At 36.1% G+C, this 23,028-nt stretch overlaps 1 protein-coding gene across 8 annotated transcripts in view; it reads right to left on the reverse strand.

The window, feature by feature from the left end:
- Positions 1–23,028, reverse strand: part of ITGB6 (integrin subunit beta 6) — a 54,550-nt gene continuing 31,522 nt past the window's right edge. For 7 of the 8 annotated variants that reach the window (XM_068687662.1, XM_068687666.1, XM_068687664.1 and 4 more), the window contains 8 exons: positions 20,736–20,825; positions 15,517–15,651; positions 14,882–15,299; positions 13,693–13,915; positions 10,890–10,987; positions 5,907–6,026; positions 4,278–4,444; positions 1–2,354 (listed from right to left, as the gene is read on the reverse strand). In XM_068687662.1, coding sequence (XP_068543763.1) covers positions 2,253–2,354; positions 4,278–4,444; positions 5,907–6,026; positions 10,890–10,987; positions 13,693–13,915; positions 14,882–15,299; positions 15,517–15,651; positions 20,736–20,825 — 1,353 coding nt within the window. In that variant the 3' untranslated portion in view covers positions 1–2,252. Of the gene's footprint in view, positions 2,355–4,277; positions 4,445–5,906; positions 6,027–10,889; positions 10,988–13,692; positions 13,916–14,881; positions 15,300–15,516; positions 15,652–20,735; positions 20,826–23,028 lie in introns of those variants that run through there. The other variant, XR_011098124.1, reaches the window with a different exon arrangement.

The following is a 23,028-nucleotide window of genomic DNA, read 5'->3' on the forward strand; positions in this document are numbered from 1 at the left end:
TTGTTGTTTTTTTGTTTTTGTTTTTGTTTTTTGTTTTTTTGTTTTATTCTAGAAAAAGATGACTTCTATTTGAAAAATAGAAGAGTAACAGATAATTCACATGGGCTAAATCCAGATTTCCTGGTCCTTTGGGCATTCTTGGCCCAAATGGAATTTGAGATCGACTTCAGGTGCCAGATTTACCTGCAATGTGTTTTTATCCGTGTGCCAGGGAAGTAGAATTTGGTACCATATGTAGCTTGCACTGACATCTGTAGGACTTCAGTGGTTGGAAGGGGTGCAGATGCCAGTCGTTGTGCACATTTTCACCTTGAGATATGCAAGAGTACTGAAGAGTATAGATGTGAACCTGTAATTTACTTGTTCCAGTTTAATGACAGTCATCATTCCCTTCACACTGCAATCATTTCTTACGAGTTTATAGTATCAGTTCCTTTCCAAAGGCATCAGATATTGTTTATTTCTCTTTGCACAGAAATATATACTATAGGTTCTAATCCACTAATAGACAGTATTAATTGGTTTGTTTAAACAAAACAATCTTTGTAAACCAAAACTAATAGTTTCACTGAAACTAGATCCTCATCTGTAGCCATTGACTCCAGTAGGCTTTGGATCAGGCCCTAAAACAGGCATGGGTCAGACCTAGCTGATAGATCAGTCTCGTATCCAGTAGTGGCAGAGGATACAGAGACTGAGGTTGCACAGACTTTGTAAATATTCATTACAAAATGGACAAGTTTTTAGATCAAATACAGAGTTTACCATAGGGAATGTACATAACTGTTTGTCTGTGACTATATCAATGTACCTTTGCTTTCAAAGTCTTTTCTTGTAAGTACATTTGTATGTACATTTTGACCAAGTATTCCAGATAATTAAAAATGCAGAGGAAAAGTGATATTAAAAAGTAAACTACACTATTGTAAGCTTAAAATAGCCCAATACTGTAACATTTTATGTCATCATGTTAGCTGATTTTGTTGAGGATTTTTTTTTTCTTCATTCACGATATCAACATTACAATTTAAGAAGTTATGGTAAGTCATTAGTAACTAGTTAAAACTGAGATTTAAAAATCCTCATTAGTGCCATGGAAATGAATATCAAGTGGAATTCATAGATCTATTTGTTGCTTAGTATGAAAAAAGAAGTCTAAAAGAGATTAATTAATTATTTCACACACAAATAAAATGTTTGGCTGCTGGGCATTAAAAGAACCTCCCAGTTTAGGATATATCAACAAAAAAATACCGCCTTTTTGTGTGACACTAAGTCTTGATGTATGAAATTTTCCTGCACATAAAGAGCTCGTGCAACAGTTCATGCGATGGTCCAGCATGAGAGGTTTATTTTCAGTGCCTAAAAAGGAGATAAATATTAGACTTGACAGGGGGTGAGGGGGATTCTGGTAATCCTCTGATTTAAAGTTTCTCTAGTAGGGCCACTAATTTAAAAATATTTCTCTTTTGTTCTTGATCCTCTCTACTGGAATTTAAAGGAAAGGGGGAGGGGGGGAAAAGAACTTTATCCTTGAACAGAAAACAACTATGCAAGTGAATATGAGGTTGATTTAGTTTTCCCTGAGATAACCTCAAGGAGTGGAGGATACTTAAAGAACATCAAACAGCAACCAATTCAAGGACAAGGAAAGAGGAAAGCAGGACAAGAAAGAATTGAAGAGGAGGTATCTCTATACTTTAGATACATGGAAGGTAGGCCATAGCAGTAGCTGTTTCTGATGAAAAATGATTCAGTCAAACAGGTGATATGAGGAACCCCTAACCACAGTAGTTTAAGCAGCACTTATGAAAAATTTATGGTATTGAATTTAAACCAGCCCACCAAACAGACTGGTGTAAATACACTCCTAAATACAAATGTGTTTGGGTTCTGTGGATGAACAAAGTAGTATACAGCTCATTTTATATACTTAACTTTACAAAAATAAGCTTACTTTGATAATTTTTAATCCTTGGTAGTAATGAGAAAATTAAAAATATTTGTGATGTTATTTTTCTAAGATGGGGGTGATTTAATATTAAAGCTGTTTGTTTGTTTTTAATTTGTTAACCTTTACTACTGGTGCTATCTATAGTTTTCCCAACATAAAATATATTTTCTCTATCAGAATGATTATACTACTGCAATATGCAAACAAATATCACATAATCAGCATAATCAGCTGACAAGAAACAAATAGAGTTTTTAGATTTCCTGCCAGTAAAATTAAGTTTGTAGTGTCCAAAGTGCTAATAGAAATCTGCAGTCGTGGCTCCTTTTTGCTTTTCTTGGTTCTTGTAAGTGACATTTTTAAAAGTGCTTGTTGAGCCTCTGTACAGTGGATTTGTTTCCTAAAAAAAAAAAAAAATGCAAATCATGCAGTGTTTAAGTCATCTTGCCATTGCTTCAGCTACAAGCATATATTGCTGTAAACCACTGCTTTTAACATACCTCTTTAGCCAAGGGTTAATTTTGATCCATGATTTCAACAATTGCTAGCCCAGTGTTGTGATACACATCTTACACACACCAGCTGGTACCACTCTGCTTCCCAAGGTGCAGAAGATGATGAGTACTCTACTTTGTGGGAAACCCGGGCTAGACACCTGGCAATGGACACACACCTGGCAAACTGGCAATGCAGGCTGATGGAAGAGAGCTACCACGTGTTTTGCAAACCTCGCAGATCAGAGAGGATGTCATCCTTCTACAGATCTCTGTAAAGATATTTTATATCTACACAAACATTATCATCTAAAATATCTGTGGAAATAAATCATTTGCCTCAAACAGTTATTGTGTAAAGATGTCTTTTGCTTCTTTGGAGCCTGCTATCTCACTGTTCTTGTACAGGAAAAAGTCAGTGTACAGGAAAAAGTCAGTGAGAAAATGGCCCATATTAAATTTCTACAGTGGTAATTTTATAGACCAATATCACATTCTCCTCCCGCTATTTCTTCTCCCTAGTGAGGACTTCTGGTCTATTCTTTGTACAGAAGTAATTTCGTACCTTTGATCATTTCAGTGCAGACTTTAGCAACTTTCTGATATTCCAAGACACTAAAAATTAATCCAGTCTGTCTCAGACAACACAAGCCAGTCTAGGGTCAGAAACATACTTCCTTCTGCATCTGCCTCCCAGATTAAGGTAAGGCACATACTCAAACAATACTTTATCAAATACATAAGTTGTTGTGTCCTAAATGTTGTGATCGAACCATTCTATAAACACAGAGAAAATGCACAGAAATACAAGAAAACTCAACTGTGAGATGTAACTTGTCAGGGACTTCTTGTGGGAGCCCCACCAACTGACACATACTAGACGGGTAAGTCCTACCTAGGCTTTTAATACTGGCCTCACATCATTCCCTTTGCATCATTTCCTCTTGTGACAGAAAAGAAAATTAAAATATTTCTATCAATAATATCCTTCTCTTCCCTCTTACCACACATAGCCCTCCTGAAGAATTAGGAAAACATTTTCAAGTGGCCTTGTCTGTAAGTAACTAATTTTTCCTGCCTCAAAAACTGAAAGGCAGGCAGTGTCCATTCTTGCAGAAATGTTGCAATCATCAAGTTTTGTAGAGGAATGTAGCTAAGTAAACTGTACCATATTGCATATCCTCCTGACACCCATCAGAAATGCTTACTCAACATGATTTTTTTCAAAAAGTCTCAGAAGTCATAGAACTATTGCAGAAGAGAAAAAAAGCCAAGGGCAGAAGGGAAATAGGAAAACGGAACATGGTATCAGCTTGCATTAGACATATGCATGCTATAGATAGAAACTAAGGGCTAGATTGCTCTGTCCTTTTACCTACATTTTGGACGGCTTACATTGCTGCTAAGTATAAGTGGGCTCTCATTGTTATAGAGGCCATTGATAACCTCACTTTCCTGCAGCAGGCTCTATATCTAAGGAGTATACCTCTGAAAATTACATAGGCAGTAAGCAACTTGGCTAAGATTAATCAGAGTGGAGGTACTAATTAAAAAAAAAAAAAAAAAAAAAACTTATAAAAGTATTATCTACACCATTTTACATGTGGAAGAAATTAAACCAGGCGATTGAACACTAGCTATTCTTCATCCCTAAAAAAAATTAGAGATTTAATAGAATTTTTCAACTTCATAGAATACTAAAAGTAATGAAAATCTATGAGTAAAACCTATCAATTTAAAAGAACACAACCAAGACAGAGTTTAAAGGTCTTTGTGCATCATGCAACAAAATTAAAGAACCTCATACAAAATTAATACATATAACATACCGTATGCCATTTAACTTTTGATTTTTCTGCTTCAAACTTGGCCACCTCTTTTCGGTCTTGAACTGACACCAGCAATTTCCATATACAAAGCAAAACAATGCCAATCAAGAGGATAGCAAGGGTGACACCCACCATTATCATTGGGATATTTGGAAGCTGTGGGCAATCTGTGAAAACAGAAATAATTATGACTGCAGATATCCAATCAGTAAGTTTTAGGCAATTAAAAACAACCAAGAGGCATTCTGTGGTTCTCATTTGCTGGGAACTGTGCATATATGCTCCTCCAATCCCATATTATTTTACTCCTACTAGCTTGCTAAAGGGTTAGCAAGCCTGAAAAATAATTGCCTTGAAATGTAAAAAAAAAATAAAAATAAAAATTAAAAAGTAAAAGCTTTTTTTATCACATTGATTAGCAGCTGCTGAATACAGACCCAGATTCTGAAGAGGAAAGTTAGAAAATTATTTTCCTATTTGTGTCTTTATAATTACAAAAATAGGGCTGGGTTGTATTTATGTGTATTTAATAAAGAGAAATCTCTCAGTGGCTTACCTTTCAAATCTTGAGTATTACGGGTATAGTTTACAAGCAAATGTGTTTCTTTAGTTTTAATTTTTAGTACAGCGATCTTTTCTGCAATCATAATTTATACAAAGCCACACTACTGTTATTATAATAAAAGCTCTTTTTTTTTTTTTGTGAGCTTTTAATGGAAGTGAAATCACTTTCATTATCACATGAATGCTAGAGAAAACCTACACAAAGTGTTAACAAAATAAATGCCATTTGTACTAACAGAGCTAAGTTACAAATTTGCATGGCTTTCACTAAAACATAACCAACATTTAGTACTGAGACACTGGGTGTGACCAAAAAAATTTAATTTTACTGCCTGGAAGCCAAACTGCTTGGCAGCTGAAAAGTGGTATCTGTGTTCTCTCCTATCCCACTAGATCAGAAGTTTTACTGAAAAAATCAGTAGTGAAATAGCATTAAATAAAAAATTGTTAAAAGAAAGGATATAAAAAGATCTGTTGAATATTTGTTATTTATGCAAGTACAGCAAGGCACTCAAAATTTAATACTACTTCAACATTAAACATAATTATGAAGATGTATTTTGTCAGGTATAGTCAGTGTTTTGAATAAATAGTGCAATTTGCAAAATGTGTGTCATTTCACAGTGGATTACAGTTTTCTGATATAACACACAGGACATTTGTTATTATCATCTTAGAATTGCACAGTACTTTAGAAAAGTTAACAAACTCTTGCAGCCCTTGGGGTGATAAGAGGTTTATGTGTATGAAACTCAGGGAGAGGTGAAGTGGCTTGTTTAAACCCACAGAGAGAGGCAGGGCTGAGGAACAGAGTTCAACAATGTCTGATTAATACACTGGATTATTCTGCCCATCTTCCATGGGAGACCAAGCACTTATTTTAATACAGCATTAAATAAATGCTTCAGTAGGTGCTGTTTTGGCTGGGCAGAGGACACTTACAAACACAAGGAGGTGCAGTGCTGTTCAAAAGAGCTCGGCTCCTGGCATTGCTCAAACTGATTGTCTGTCCCATCTGTGCTTTTAAACCAGATTTCATGTAGAAAAGGTAATGTAACTGCTTACCTTTCTGCTTTATGCTATGAATGATTGTCCTTCCCTGTTCATCCACAGCCAGTAGAAATGTGGTTATACATTCATTTTCCCCCTGCAAAGAGCAAGGAATGGATTTATCCTCTGAAAAATCTGCAAGGGGGGAAAAAAGTCATCCATCAAATCAAATGAAATTTAACATGCAATAACAAGAGACACTGCTGGTGTAACATTTGTCACAACCTTGTCTGTATACAGTAAAGAGTAAAAGATGAAAGCAGAAATACCCATATAATTTCTACTAATTTTAAATACTTCTCTCGCACTCCAGGTTTTGTTTTGTCTTTTTTTTTTTTTTCTTCAGATTTTTCACTTGCATTTCAGAAGAACTGACCCAGGTGTTGTCAATCTGCACTGACCATCCAGTGCACTTTGCTAATCTGCTGTAGTGTGAATTTCAATGAATTGGAAGTAATTCTAATGTGCTTAACCACCAGCTGTCTGGGAAATGTAATAGTCCCCAATTATAGGACAAAGTAAACAGTATGTTCTCTTTGGTTTAGAGCTACTCACATGCCTAGATTGTGTTTCAAAAGTAGATACATACATATCAAACAGAAATGGAAACTGTTTAAAGACATTTATGTCTTCAGCAATAGTTACTTCAAAGATGAGTATGCCAAATGTTGTCACAACAGTAAATATAAATTAATAACAGAAAGCTGTGATTCTGGGGTCTTTGTAATGTGATTCAAAGGGAAGTAGATAAAAAGTAACCTGAGATGACAGTCTGCCCGGGTTTATTTGTCTCTTCATTTAATGCAGATCTGCAGGAAAATTTAATCCTTTTTTTTTTTTTTTTTTTAAATGATTCCTAACTAGGAAACCTTTTCTGCTGAGAAAAGTTCATTCAAAAGGCAAGAGAGAGACAGGAGAAAGCTACCAGTGACAGACAATATAAAGCAAATAGGACAATTGAAAATTGAGACTACTGGTCCAATGCCAGAAATGCTGTAATTCTGAGCCTAACCATTATATAATTTTTTCACAGGGCAAAAATATCCTACTTTACAGCTTTGTGCACAAATACCTCTGTGGCTGAATGCTTATTATGTTTCCATATAACCCATGATTAAAAGACCATTGGAAATCTAGGTATGCTTTTCAATACATTTTTTAGAAAAACCTGTTCAATTTCTATTTGCAGAGGTTTAAAAAATAATAATAAATAAATAATAATTAAAAACAAAAACACAACAGTAAGCTTCTGAAACATTTTTGTGAAAATGATCAATTGTATCCATAACCCTTCCATTATTTCTTATCCAGTTAAAACTTTTACTGAAATTGCACAAGCAACTGTGCTAAAAATCTTTAATCCTCAAACTTTGGCATCAAGAAGAGTAATGAAATATACAGTAGGAATCTGAGAAGAATAATGGATTTTAAAGTATCTATCGTACATAAAGAAAGAAATTCTCACTTTTTTGTTTTTTTTGATCATAAGGTTTGGTCTTATAGCAAATGCTATTAGACAGTACAGAGGGTACAAAAGTATAAACAGTTGACTGCCCTTTTCTCTGCTTGTTATAAAGTGAGAATCACATCTGGTTGGATTTTAATAGAAACATATTCTTGACTTGTGCTAATCTTGTATTTAACCTGTTCCCTGTCCTTGATGTCAGAACAACATGTTATCTATCAAGGTGACAGGCAGACAAGACGTGCCAATTTATCAAGATTTGTTTTTCTTAAAAGGACTAAAACCTCCAGACTGAATGTACCGAATTAATGACACTCATTGCTAGGTCACGGTTCCAGTGCTATCACAAGTTTTGCAATATTTGTTGTTTCCCAACTCCTTTAAGCAAGCAGATCCAAAGAATTTTAGCTTTTTCTTTAAAAAGGGTAGTTTTTATCCCTCCTGAAAGCACAGAAAACCTTGCAAGCATGTTCCAAATATAAAACACAAACAAACAAAAAGTAAAAACTACAAATATATTATTTTTTTAAATTATGTTTAAATTAACCTCATAATTTCAGACCAAGGCATGCAGAAATGTGACTATGTGCAAGGACACACAAATGAAGGTGGAGATGCCAGTTCAGACTATTCAGAAAACAACTTATACGTAGTATTTTTATTTCTCTGATATTATTTCTAGGAGGATGGATCACTAAGGGAGACTACTAACTAGAATATTTTATTTTCATAGGTGCAAAAAATTCACCAAGGTAGGTAAACTTCTGAAATTTACACCTATGTCATTTTCTGTGTTTTGTAGTGAAACATAATACTTTTCCATCTTGTGCTTGCAGCCTAATTTCATTAATTTCAATGTGATTTGATGTCACTGGAGTCACACTGGAAGAAGAATTTGGTAACAGTGGCAAGATGGATTCTCAAAGTATGAAAGACTACCTGTGTCTTAACAGACAATTAGATAAAAGAGTCAACAAAAATCGGTCTGGAAATTTAAATGTCATTATGCCCTTTCTTGTTTGTCTTTTGCTAAACAGAATAGTTTTTGGGGGGCAGTTTCACCTTGCTTAGAGACAGAACCACAGAGCAGTGCTGATTGAGATTTATTTTATCTTTCAGGCTTCAGCATCCTCTTTGCTGTTGCACAGGGAATTTCTGTGGTGTCAGTACTATGAGGTGGGAGAAAACTCAGTTTCTCCTAGGAAAGCATAACTGTCCCTGCTGACCTTGTGGCATGAGCAGCCTGGTGCTCTGTGGCCAGGGTGAAGGCAGGAATCACTTTTTAGGAATTGTGGTTTCCCCTGGGTAGCAGGTACAGCAACAGCAGCTCCTCTTAGACAAATCACGCAAAGGAGTGGCTAGCCTCTTTTTTGCATAAATATTCAAAACAGATTAAAGTAAATAGTTAAAAGAGATGCCTGCCATTGAGATGAGCCCCAGCTCAGAAAATGTGAGCACATCAGCACCTCCAGAACCGCTGTGTCATCACGTGCCCTGCTTGATCTCCAGGCCCAGAGGCTTCCTGCAGCACAGCGGTGTGAGTGACCTCGCTGCGGGAAAGCAGGAAGAGAAACCCACAGAACAGATGAACTGCCACACAGCAGGCAAAAGGCACTGCCTAGAGTCTAAAACAGGCATTCCCAGGAAACAGAAAAATGTAAAGCGTATGCTATTTTATGGCTCCCCAGTTCTAGTCACCGTGTTGCAACATATGCATGCAAAACAGAAAGTAAACTTTTAAAGTGCTAATATTCATTCTGGCCCAGAGATATTTCTAGTTTTCAAAATGCCATGACAAATTAAAGAAGCTGAAGTTTAAAACAGAATGAAGCATTATACTACCATGTGAAATCACATTAAAAATCTGTCAAATACGGTGTGGTGCTCTAGTTATACTACTTTCAAAATCCTTTTGTTTGGGGCATATGGTTTTTATTTCAGATTTTTATTTTATTTTATTTTTTTCAAGTCCCCTGTCCTGGACATGTTAATGAGACTACCTTGATGCCAAAACTAATCATTTGTACTATTACACAAGTAAATTGAGATGAAACAATTTGCACCAGCTTCTTTTTTATTATTATTATTTATTATTTTAAGGGGTTAGGACAGGAACAACTATCCAGCCTTCAATACAGCAGTTGCTATAGCTGCTGTAAGTACATTTTAAACCTAAAGAAGTAGCTGACATCCTTGATCAGGGAAACACAAGGCTTGAAAAAGAAGATATGCAGGAACAGAACATGCTACTGTCATTCTCATATTCCTTTTTCATGTGTGTGCGTGAACAGAACCACGAGTGACTGTTCCTGTTATTGATTATTATTCCTTATATCCGAAAGCAGAATGCCTTGTATATCCCTACCTGCAAACATCTGCTATATGGTGATATCAGCCTGAAAGCTTTGCTAACTACATAGGTACAATAAAAGCTCTTGCACATTTTGAAATTTGTCAAGACATTTTCGTATTTATAAATAAATACTAATATCTAGAAAGGCATAGTAAAATAATAATGTAATAAAAATACATTTGAATTAGCTTTCCATGAAAGGGAAATATTTGCAACTTTCAAGCTTTATATTTCAGAGCAATGTTATCAAAAACAAAAGCTGGAGCTTTGTAGAAAAGATACGTATTCATGAAATTTTTGCATGTATGCAGATGGACTTCCAACAGTTTAGCAGATTCAATCCTTATTTATGCATACAGCATTTTGTGTTTCTATCCATCAGATTAATCCACCTAATCCATCAGATTTAATGCTTACATTACATTTATGATGTGGGTATAACACATCAGTGTCCTACCTCACCTAGGAATTGCTTTTTGCCATAGGATTGGGTTAGCTGCATTTAGAATAAAGAGCCTACCTACTGTACAGACAAGGACCTTCCTCTACAGGAGTGAAAAATGCTTCAATACACAATTCCATTTAGTTATGTTTCTTACTGAGGGTAATATTTCATTCAAGGTCAATTCCTATTTCAGGAACTCTCACTGATGGAGCGCAACTTTGAATTACTGTGGTCAACTGAAAGATGTGCTTAGCCTTTAGGATACCAGAAATGTCTCAATAAAACCTGACAAGCAGCAGAACGTCTTTGCCATAGGTTAAAGGACTGTGTCTAGTTGCCAAGTATAATCAACCATCTGCATAAGGATTGGAGTCGGGTTTTGAATTTGATTGGCAAAAGAAGCCCCACTGGAATTGACAGTACAGGCGTGACAACCTCAGGGGCTTTCATCAGCAACTGATTTTCAGGGACTGGTATTTATTAAATTCTGTCCCTTCTTACATAAACTGCTTATAAAGTAGGCATGATCCAATGAGTTAATTGGAGGGGTGATATCAGCCCTGATCTACATTTCCTACTTACTGTAGAATGACCATAGATAGAGAGTGATTGCCTTATGGGCCCTAATATAATTCCACAGCAGAAAAACAAGGCTACTTTCAAAGATAAAATTACCGAAAGTGGAAGCTATCAATAATCATGTACACACAAAAAAGAGAGATTGAGTATACAAACCCTCTGCAGTGCTGACAGTTGCATCAACTGATTTGCATTTTTCACTGCATTCTCCCTGCGACTTGTCATCAGAAGCTAAATGACATTCCACACAGCTCCTGCAGAAAACAATTCAGCAGCTCATCAATCTCTGTCTGTCACAAAGCACCAATATAAAAGCGAGTATGTATGCATCTGCATTTTAAAAAGAAGCTAAACAAAAGGTCTTGTGCTATGGATACAGTAGTTCTCAGAAATATGATAGGGATTGCCACAAAAAAAAAAAAAAAAAGAACCCTACCTGAATAAAGGTATTGTGGATAAGCTCCCTCTTGTCCTCTTTCTCTCCCAGCTTATTAGCTATCAGACAGAACCCTAGGCAACATTATTCATGTGGGGCTATCAAAGACATGGGGTTACTCAGACATAACATTCATTTTCAAGAAAAAATATTCTGAAGTAAGCTTATACTAAATACCAGCCAAAGGAATGCCTATCAGATGAAGAATATTTGAAATCAACTTCAGAGAGATCAAGCTGGGGCACCTGTTATAAGTCTTCCTTTGTTGAAAGTCGATTGAATAATGTATTAAAACACAGTTCAGGAATCTCAACAGATGTCTCTCGAATGTGATTACTTGTCTCAGGAATTATTTAGATGCTAATTATACCAGCACAATTTATTGTAAAAGAATTTCAAATTATTTACTTTATTTAATGGTGCAATGACTAAAATATTATTTAAAGCCACAGAGTTTAAACCAATTCCTTTAGAAGTCTCTAAAAATCTTCCCAGAATTTCAATGAGGATTTTAATAAACAGAGAATTCATTCATGAAAAAAAAAAAATGGGAAAAACAAAACAAAACAGAAGTCATATATGAAATTGTTGATGAAAAAGGTATCTTGCTGATTCTTCATAATTAGCTTCAACCAGATACAGGAGCTGAGACTTTAAAAACCACCCTGAAGAACTGACAAAAAGAAAAAGAAAAAGAAAAAGAAAAAGAAAAAGAAAAAGAAAAAGAAAAAGAAAAAGAAAAAGAAAAAGAAAAAGAAAAAGAAAAAGAAAAAGAAAAAGAAAAAAAGAAAAAAGAGAGTAACAGCAACAAAATGACCCAAGAACACCTGGTCATCTCCTGTTGCACTGAGTTACATATATCCATGAGAATATGCTGAGGCTACTGAGATTATCTTCACTGGATGGAGATGACCTTAACACTCACTCACTCTGGAGATGATGAATAGTAAAAGCGAGTGGGTAATGGGATAGCCCCTATCTCACAGAGACAAATTCGGTGTTGTTGGTGTTTTTGTCATATTTGCCATGTTTCTCATACTACTACTCTCTTTTTCTCAGCTGCTGAGCCATTCATCTCAGTCCCCTCTGACCTGGCCTTCTAGTGCTCTCGGTTACGCTACCCAGGTATGTCAAGTGTCACTCTTCTGGCTCTCCCTGCCTTGCATCTCAGCAAGGGAAGTGACTGCAACGGAGACAAAAGATCTAACACTGCATAACATATACATGTTTAAATAGGCTAATGTAATGCCCGTCATGTAACTTTATACTTCTTATTCTCTGCCAAATTGGGCAGAGCAAAGCAGCAGCATTGTACTTTGTGTTTAGAGCAGCTGCATGCAGAAGGTTCTATAAACTGAGGTCGGTGCACGTGAGCTTTGAACAAACTGTTTGGCTTGCTTTTATAGGTCAAATTCAGCACTAACATAAATGGTAATTACAATGCATGCTGTAGAAAAGGTTCTCATCTCAGATATAGCGTAGACTGGAAATACAGGCATGAAAATACAGTGGTGGAGAGCTGGTGTGGAGGAGGAATGGGTCTCAACTCCCAGTAAGTAGACGTGACATAGTCATGAAACAATAACGCAGCTTACTCTGACTTGGTACTCAGCAGGCAAAATGTGTCATTAATAACACATATTCTTCATAGCCTACTTTAACCTCTAGCTTAAATTTCTACTGAAATTCACTCATTTTAGACTGACTTTAGCCCTGGAATAGCTCACCAAATGCAAGCACAAGCATATGTGTATTTAGAGCGGTTGGCTTTAAGTCACACGTTTTTTCATTCCTTTTCTTATCATGCACCACAGCATACACCATGCATCACAGAAGGAAAGCTACATAAATTTTGTATGCTCAGTGAACAGAAGACACTTCACCATGTACAATCAATTTATCATCAACTTATATATGACATACAGCTACCCACTGATTTTATCCCCAGACTATGACCTAGTTTTATCATGGTTGGGCCTCTGTAATTCAACCAAGATTAACTGAATTTGGACTTTAAATTTGCACATGTGTAAAGCTTGAGCAGACAGCATGACCTTATTAGTTCATACATATGAGAACTGTAATGCAAATTCCAAACTTTTCTGAGTTTCTTCCCTGTGAGTCCTCATTTTTGTTGTAGTAGCTATGCTGGAATGGTTTCATTCTGTATTTTGGACTGAAAGGAGATTCATCTGTATTTGTCTGATGTTATCAGATAAAGCCACCATTCTGATTATTAGTACAGCCAGGGATTGCAGTGAAAGTATGTTTTACTTGTGCTGCATGAAGGTGATTAAATTGTTTCCCTTAACTTTTTTTTTTTTTTTTTTTTTTTTAATACAAGATAAACTGATAATAAATGGTTGATGTATGATTTATGCCTACCCCTCTCGAAGTGGAAAGAAGTTCTTGGGTTCTGGCCTGTAAATGCGATTTATGGTTGTGGCAGTAAGCACATTGCTGAGGCAGTATAGGAAATAGCTCGATGATACCAAAATCAGAGACACAAACCCAGCACATTACCGTCTAGAGCTGCAAGGGTCACCACACAGAGGGCATTTTTCACAGGTTTGGCCTGAAGCCCCTGGATGTGTGCAAGCACACACCCCACAGATGCATTCGCCTCTCCCACTGCACAGTGTCCCGTCCTCAGAAATGCAGGAGTCAGTGTCAGTTGTGCAATTACAGTATTCACCAGTCCATCCACTGTGGCACACACATTCCCCACAGTCACAGTCACCATTGCCTGGGAAAACATATATTATACTTCAGATTAGTCTCTCAGTATGAATTGGAATGATGACCTTTAAAATAATTCTCCTTAATAACAGATACTTTCACTGCTCCAACTCTTCTCACTCTTAAACCTCTTTCTTCTTCCTCTAGCATTTTTAGTTTTAAGCCAGAGGATTTTTTTAATTATTATTATTAGTGGTTTTTTTTTTAGCTTAGACTGGCCATAAGCCAGTGCAACTCTGTTCTCTTCACTGGAGTCTTCCACATAGATTGTTATCTCCCAACAGTGCACAACTTAATGGGTAAACCTTCTTTCATTTATAGCAGCATAAATCCAGGCTGTCTATTCAACACAATCTCATTGCTTGTTCCTGCTAGTTAAACACTATTCCTATTGTTTCAGTAGAATCACTTCTGACTGATAATGGTATAGCCCAGGAAAAAGTTTTAAATACAAATCCTCAAATTCTGGTTGTGTCATACTCACATAACAAAGAATAGCTGAAGTCATTTAGATTACGAGGTTAAAATTACAAATAAATAAATAAATAAAAATCAAAATTAGCTCCCAAATGGTTAAGATGGCTATACTTTAATAATTATGTCAGGGTGAAATTGTACATTGCTTAATATCAACGTATGTCAATAAACTTAAATTTCTTCTGAGCTACGACTGCTTGCAACCATTAAAAGTCTGACCCAGTGTGATGGAAGCTGGTATGGTCCAAGAAAGCTATGACAATTTATACTAGCTATGGAGTACCTAAGTGTCTCATTTTAAAATTTGAAAATAGGGTAAAAAATATTTATTGTTTCAAATCTAAAGATCATTCAGAAATACTACATTATAGCACTTTATACAGAACTGATTATAATTGAATATGTAATGAAAATAGAGATTCACAGGCTCATAAGTAAGAGTGGGACAGTAGCGGTCTGAACCATAGACACTAGAAATAGCTCAAAGGGAACATACCTCCACACTGAAGTCCTCTGTGTCTCACACACGAGAAGTCATCGCATTCACAGTGTGGCCCATACACTTTTCCATACATTGATGGGTGGCAAACGCACTGCCCACAATAGCAGTTACCTCTCCCGCTGCAGGAGCTCTGCTCTACAGAGCCCTTGCAAGAACCTGTGCTGAGGGAGTTCTCGTCACACTCGCAGTGTGGACCCATGTACCCAGGGTTGCAGATGCACACTCCACACTCAAAAGAGCCTTTCCCCTTGCTGCATTTTGAGCTGTTCATCTCAGCATCGGCCTGACAGTTACAGCTGCATTGGGGTTGGATTTCAATTTCCAGTGTATCACTGAGACCCACAGGTTTTATCACAATGTGCCTTCTATTTTTTTCGCAAGTGGATAGGCTTATGTTCACGCTGAAAGAGACCTGGAAGAGAAAATGGTGTCTGATCAGATCTGCAGCATACCTAGGTCTGCAGGATATTCTGGAGATACATGAATAATGCAGAAAAAGAGTGTCTTAGATACTGCCTGTTTTTTGTAACTTGCTTGGAGGAAGATTATTTTATAAATTAAAAAAAAAAAAGGGGGGGGGTCAAAATTCTCAGGAATCAGTATCTTTTAAGAATCTGTTCCTTACTTACTGTGTCTCCCACTTTCACATGAGAGCACTTCCTCTGATGTGGAAAAAAGGTCCCATTGTTACAGATTGCAGTGAAAGAGAGATTGAGTCCTTCTGTGTCTCCAAAGACCTCCAGCTCTACTTCAGACCTCAGCTCCTTAAAGGAAAAGGAGTGTGATGAATGAAGTGATAACACTGCCAAATGCTGCTAATGTTCCACATCTGTGTAACATGGCTTGTAACTTATCCCAACCTACACGGGAGTAAATTCATGGTTTTGGTGCTTTATTTACATACTTCTTTATTGCAAGAAAAATGGAGAGCAACCGAAACAAAGAGAGTGCCGACAGAGCTGGCTTTCAGTTAAAAGCAATGGTGGTATCAGTTTAATATCCGGTATCACGGTGCTTATTTCCTGCTCTTGTAGAAGAACAAATTCAATGTTTTATTAAATCATCTTTCATTACTAAGTGCTCTGTTGACTGATACAGGCTTTTCTTTAGCTCTGGTCTTACCGAGGAATGGATTTGTGTTTCTGATTGCTTTGCTAGCGCCGAGCTTTTCTTGATTAGCCAGCGTATGCCAATATTGGTCCCTGTTTATCTCTGCTATTAGAATCAAACCTTACAATCTCCCTTCCAGCAGGGCAGGCTCCAAGCTCAGTTTTGCCTTAATGCAGGGCCTCTGTGACTTCACCCAATGTTTCCAGAGCAAGAGCCAGAGTCTATCTCCATGATTAGCTCACACAGCCGGGTGGCTCACACAGTTCCTTTTTTCTCCCTATGGAAATTCTTGCTTCATGAGCTGTTGGTGCTGTTTCAAGATGTATTCAACAACACTCTCCATTTCTTAAATCAATTTGTTAAATCAAACTTACATTTCTTAAGTGAAAAAGGCTCTTCATTTTACTTTCTGAATGCTCTCATACTCAGTTGTTTTTTTTAATATTTAACTCTTTAAAATATTTTTATAGCAACTTTGGTTATACAATTTAGCCTTAATCCGAAGCCTATAGGAGACCATGGGGAAATTCCCTATGACTTCAGACTGTCGATTCAGTAAATGGAAATTTTTCAAAAGCACCTAAGCAATTACAGAGCAAAAGACTTGGCTTTGTGCTCTTGCAAGTTTAATTGCCTTACAAAATACCCACTGTACTTCAATCAGAGCGTGAGGATCTTGCTGACCTTACCTCAGTGAGTCACTCTAGTAAAGGCATCAGGATGATTCACTGGAGTAAAGGTCTAGTGGGGTGAAAATAATGACACTACCCGAAACTAAAAGTAGAGTAGTTACAGACCTGCATAGAAAACTCCCTGTCCTTTCCAAACATCCTGGATTCTCTGGAAGTTCATCTTACAGTCGTGGCTGGATTTTTGGTTCATTTTTGTTTTCAAATTCCTTTTTATTTGGAAAACCTTGTCAGTAAACCATAGCACTTTAATAAAGGATAGCAACATCTATCACGCGAGACCTATTCACATAATACCCGGTGCTCTTTCCAGCATGCATCCAGAGCAGTAAAACTGCACTGGGCATCGGGTTATTCATGTAGTGTGGATGTGTCCAATTTTCCCCTCACATTTGTCTTGGAGTACAGTGCTCATGTTGCTATCAAAACAATGCAGAGATTCTTAGATAATGATTTGTTTGCAATAGCTGGACTCTCACAAAATGACTAAATATAGGAAGCCTTAAGATAAAAATGTGAAAGTTGGTATGTGTTAACATTATAGGATATATCACCAAATATTCCCTCTTGTGTCTGCTGCAAAACTACAAGGCTCAGATAGAGCGCAGCTATGAGAGAAAATTCAATGCTGCTGAACACAAATTCATAATACATTAAATCGTGTTGTTTGTGCCAGGTCAACATGAACATGCCTCCCTTAGCTGTTGTGAGACGTCCAAACACACACCTTAATCCACTGAAAATGGATGCATGAACTGTGATCAACCCCATTTTCTTAGATCTATATCTGTGGGAACTTCTAATGGTGTTTTAAATCTACTAAGTTGCCTGGCCACTGTCTAGGGACAAATAGCAAGCAGTTTAGTGAGCTTTAAGCCATTCACAAAGAAAAGTTTGCAGTTCAAAAATTTTTCTGAATGAATCAACAGAGAAAACAGTGTTTCAAACTCGTTCCTTTGTGTTATCTGTCCTGTTTCAACATATTATTCTTTTGTGTTATTATCCCATAAGTTAAAAGGGAACAAAGCAGTGGGGGGATGACAGAGTGGGGGGGTTGTGGATGAAATTTTTCTAAAATTTTAAAATCCTGGAATAACTTCAATCAGAAGGCCTGATATGTGCCACAATGCAAGATAGACTATGATTCTGCAATACAAAGCTATACAGAATTTAATGTCAAATAAAGCAGGCAGAAATATGCTTTCAGAAGAAAATGAATCATACTTGGAAAGAACACGAGAACTCCTTGTAACAAATATTTTGACAGCTCAGACTTTCTTAACTTGCTTACTTCCTCTCTGAAGCTTTTAGATAGCAACGCATGGTAAATGATATTAACAAACCTTGTGCTTGTACAGCAAAGACTCTAGAGCACTTTAAAACTGTTAAAAGATTTAGCCTAACACTACTCTTCTGGGGCAAATAGTTATTCTTTTTTTTTTTTGTAGTTAAAGAAACAGAAACACTGGGAATTGAATTACACTTCTATGAGTATCATAAAAGGTCTGTGACAAATTGGAATTAGATTTTCTATTCCACATGCAATTTTTAACCATAGGTCTACCCTCATTTCCCATTTCCCACTCCAAAAATTCAGATGTCTTCACTTATGTCAAATAAGGTGTTTTTCAGTGTTTCCTGCCTGGAAGACTTTCAATCATGAAGCAATAAGGTTGTTAACCTTTAAGGTTAAATGCAATAAAATGGGCTCTGGGAAATTTTGAAAGTGTGACTTGTTGCTACTTGTACAGTTTGTACACTTTGAAACCTATATGGGACTTCAAGAACCTATAAGCAACTCTGGTGGATAGTCCAGTACCTGCTCTAGGACATGATGAGCTATGACTTGAAGCCAAGAGAATAGCTCCTGCAACTGCCTTCCTGCCATGACTGAAGAGGACCAAGCATCAAGCTCGTAACCTCCTCCAGACCCTGCCCACAGCATGGCTGAAGTTGGAAGCGAGCAACTGAACTCCTTTTTGCCACAGGAGGTGTTGGAGACAGAAAGTATCATTAGGTTCAAACAGGGGAGTAGAAAAAAAAATCATAGACAGCATACATGACCAAGACACTATATATCTAGATATATATCTTCCAGCTTCTAGCAAGACAGAAGAGACTATAAGAATACAATTAGAGGAAGCACTGTTCTGCACTTAACACATCGTTAAAACAAAGTCTCCAAGACACAACATTGGGACAATTATTTACATTTTCCATTACTCACTGGACAAAATTTCAGCTAATAGTAACCTCTATCTATAAGTTAGAGTATCACCCTGAAGAAATCCTGATAGGAGGCAGATGTGACTAATGACAGGTTAGACTCCAGAAGTGAAATTCTGATGCTACTGGATGTTTAGAGGTAACTTCTGCAAAAGTTTCCCCTCATACTTGTTACAATTAATAGACTTCCAAGTTCTTCCAACTTTAAAGTTCTTCACTTATCTAATTTTACATGTGATAGAGAGTCTTCTGGTATTTTATATTTCATTTTAAAATCATAACCAACCAATTTTACTGTTCCTAAAAGACTTAAAAGAATTTGGTTCGCTTTGCTTTTCTGTCATCAGTACCAAAATAATTTTGGGGCATAATAATGATGGTCTTATGCTGCAGATCAGAGAAGGAACATCAGACAGAAAAACAAATTTTTTTAAAGAAAGGAAAAAAAAAAAACAGTAGGGAAAGAAATAGAAAATGTTCTTTGCAAAGAGTTATTTTTCATTACAGCTAGCTGTTAGAGCAGGTTTTTAATGAAAAGGAGGGTGAGAGTGAAGACAGAGATCTGTGGCATATCATCATACAAGTAAGTGTATGTATCTGTGTGAAAACATGTAAAACTGTCTAAAAAATATTCCTCTGAAAGAAGAGAGCCAGGCAGCAAGGATGCATTTTACAAATGCAACTCCGAAGAGGAGCCCTATGTTTATGTTCCTGTCCTCTTTACAGTCTTTCTTGGTATTATCTAAACAAACACATTCAAGTCTTCTCTTGTCTCCTATGTTCTGCTTTTTTAAAACCTCAGAACAGCCTCACAGGGGCAGCATCAAATTGCTAAAGCAGAAAACAGCACTGATCACAGAATGGTGCTTTTTTCTGCCACATATTCCTGCAAAACTATTGGATCTACACTCCAGTGACAGTTACCGATAGGAAGAGAGCTGTCCCTGCAGAAGTATTGAACTGGAAGACCTGAATTAAAGAAGGCTTTAGAGTAAGCATGAAATAGAGGACTATGAGAAAGGCAAGACAGATGACATACTAATGTGAGATTAGCATTCCAGCACAAGTAAGGAGTGACAAAAATTTATGGGAATTCTGTTTGGAAAACCATGAACTATATGGATATAGTTCTAAGTAACAGAACACTCAACCTTAAGTGATTGTGATATCACCGGTTAATGGAGATTTAACAGACTTTGGAAATAAACCCTACTAAAGCATGCAGAATCCAGGATAAACCTATAAAAGAAGCTTTTCAGCAAAGCACTGCTATAAAGCAGCCTATGCCATGGTACATGCTACCATCTCTCAGTCACTCTCCATAGTGCACTGCATAGCAAAAGCAAGTGCCAGTTACATACAGTGTCCCATTTGCTTTGCCTGGTGACAGTTTGATAGCTAAAAGTTAACAGAAGTTAATAGCGAATTGCATGACCAATGCTGGTGTCTTACTGTTGTGGCTCTAAATCCTGATTTTTAACAACAATTTATAAATCGTAATTTTGACTTTCTAAACTACAGAGTGAACGTTGCCAAAGCATTCACTCTGTAGCTTAGAAAGCCAAAATTTAATTTGGTTAACTAAGCATTTCAGTAGAACGTAACGAGTTAAAGTTTTACAAGTAAAACTACTGTTTCTGTTTTCACTTAATCCTCAGGGTGAACAAAACCTTTACAGGATAGGTCAACAACTAAGCACAAAAAATTATGTTCTTGTAATCAGTGCAGAAAAAAAAAAATAGAATACTTCTGTATTTACCAAATTGCAATCTGACTTTGAAAATACAGACATGCAGGAAGAAAACACATTATAAACACCTTACCTGATATGCAGCAATTATCAACTGAAGAATATTTCCAGAATCCTTCTGCAGTCGTCCAACAGTAGCTCCGGGAATAAGCTTTGCATAGTTCTGAAAACATGAAAAAATTAAAAAAATTAAACATAAAAAAAGACTAGATGATAAGGTAGGTGACAAGGAGCTACCACCTGAAAAAGAATGTAATACCTTGGAGGCAACTGAAATAAATAATAGTCACATTTTCAAGGACTCTTGCCGACTCAATAACACACTTGTCATATTAGTAAATGTTCTAATTGATAAGCGTTAGTTTCACTGACAATTAGTGGGACAGGAACTGCTAAGTGTGCTTGGGAGTTTGATGCTATAGTATTTTAGTTATATTTTTTAAAATTTAGAATGAAAAAACTCTAAATTTTAAATTCTTAACTGTTGATAAAATGGTTCTTTCAACCATTGCGTTTTTTAAAAACAAAAACTAAAACTAAACAAAAGAAGAGATTCAGCTGCTCAACTGTTGCTATAATATTTGAGTCTTGAACCCTACATTCAATGACAGCAGTCACTTTTTTTGTCCTTGCAAGCAACCCAGAATCTTAGAATTTTGTTAGCGAATGCACAAAAGTTAAGAAGTTTCAACTAAGAGTTACAAGAACTTCAAACAAAGACCCTTAAAAAACTGCTGCTGGTTTCTGATTGCTGTAACACCCCCCACATTTTCCAGTGATCAGGGGCTACGACTGATTGTATGTTGTCTTTATGTTAATAATATAGTGCCAATTTAAGAATTTATTTCAGTGGTAAGTGTTCCTTTTTTTTTTTTTTTTTTCATTAAATTGTATTCTGACACTAAAATGACATCTAGCAGATAGACTCTAAATATGCTTGATTAAAATCTTGCCTGATTATTAACTACATTAATTTCACTTGTTTGTACCTATGCCTTTTGAGAATAGTAAATGGTCATAGTTAAAAGAACATGTTGTAACATTCATTTTCGTCTCTAATTTATCATAATATCAATGCTGTTATTTTAATTTAAAAAATTCCAGATAACTATTAATAAACATGGATAATTTGATACTCTTATATTGCCCTATACTTCACATCTCCAAAAACACTGTGATTACTTTATACATTATGTATGGAATACTTATCATTCGTTAGATTTCTGAAGTGCTATTGTAAATCAGTGGGATTAACTACATTTTATGTTACAGCTGGTGACTTTGCATTCCTGCCTCCTCTTGTGAGTAGTGTTCTCTCAAGTACTCTTCTGAGAGTACTGAAAGTCTCCATTTTGTAAACGTGGACCTTCCATGAGCCGATTATAAAAAAAAAGAAAAAAAAAAAAAAAGACAAAAAAAAGACAATAGACTTGGAATTTAAAGTCTAGCATCCTTTAATCTGTGGCATGCAAATCAAACAGTGGGGATATCCTGTTCTGAAGACTTTATCTCCTGTTGAAGAAAAATTTGCTGCATTCTAATACAAAGATGATGGTGCATTCCCAGTCTAAGTGTGAATCTCCAGCTAATTGGTTAAACCCTACTTTTTAGCACAATTTCTATTAACCATTAACAGGATGAGGCATACTGATGCTTTTGGAGTGCTACCACCAAAAACTATCCAAAGGATGCCATTGAATTTAGTCTTTAAGCAAATATTCATCAAAAGATGAACTGCCTTTTTCTAGAGATTCTCTCATTCATGGTAATGCAATTTGAGACTTACATGTTTTAGTTCAGTGGGGCTATGTTTAACTTTTAGCAGTGTAAATGACAGGAGGATTTTCAGCATAAAGTGTCATGCCAAACTTATTAAAAAAAAAAAAAAAACACAAAACATTTGCAATTCTGAATAAGTTTGGAGACTAATATTTTTAATTCAGTTTTAGGCACTGAAATACAATCTGAAATAAATCAAGTTTCAAGCTGTATTCTCCTGTGATATAAAAATAAATATTTTTTCAAAAAAAGAGTAATTTCTGCTTTTGTCAGCAGTGCTCTTAGTTAGGATTAAAGAGAGAATGTTTTCACTCAACTAGTTTGAATATTTTTTTTTAAGAATTCTGCTTGAAAACAAATAATATCAACAACAATAATTACTTGATGAACCCTTGAAGACTAGTGTTTTCTTTTGTACCAAAATAGGATTTACAGTTCATCAAAATGTCATTGTAATTGCAATATTCACAGATACTTTGTAAGTGAATAGTGTTGTTGTTGTTTTTTTTTAAATAAGTATATTCCCTGTTTCTTTGGTAAGACTCAGTTGAAACTAACAATACGAAACATTAGACGTGAATGTATTT

The sequence above is a fragment of the Anas acuta genome, chromosome 6, assembly GCF_963932015.1.
Source record: "Anas acuta chromosome 6, bAnaAcu1.1, whole genome shotgun sequence".
Taxonomy (NCBI): domain Eukaryota; kingdom Metazoa; phylum Chordata; class Aves; order Anseriformes; family Anatidae; genus Anas; species Anas acuta.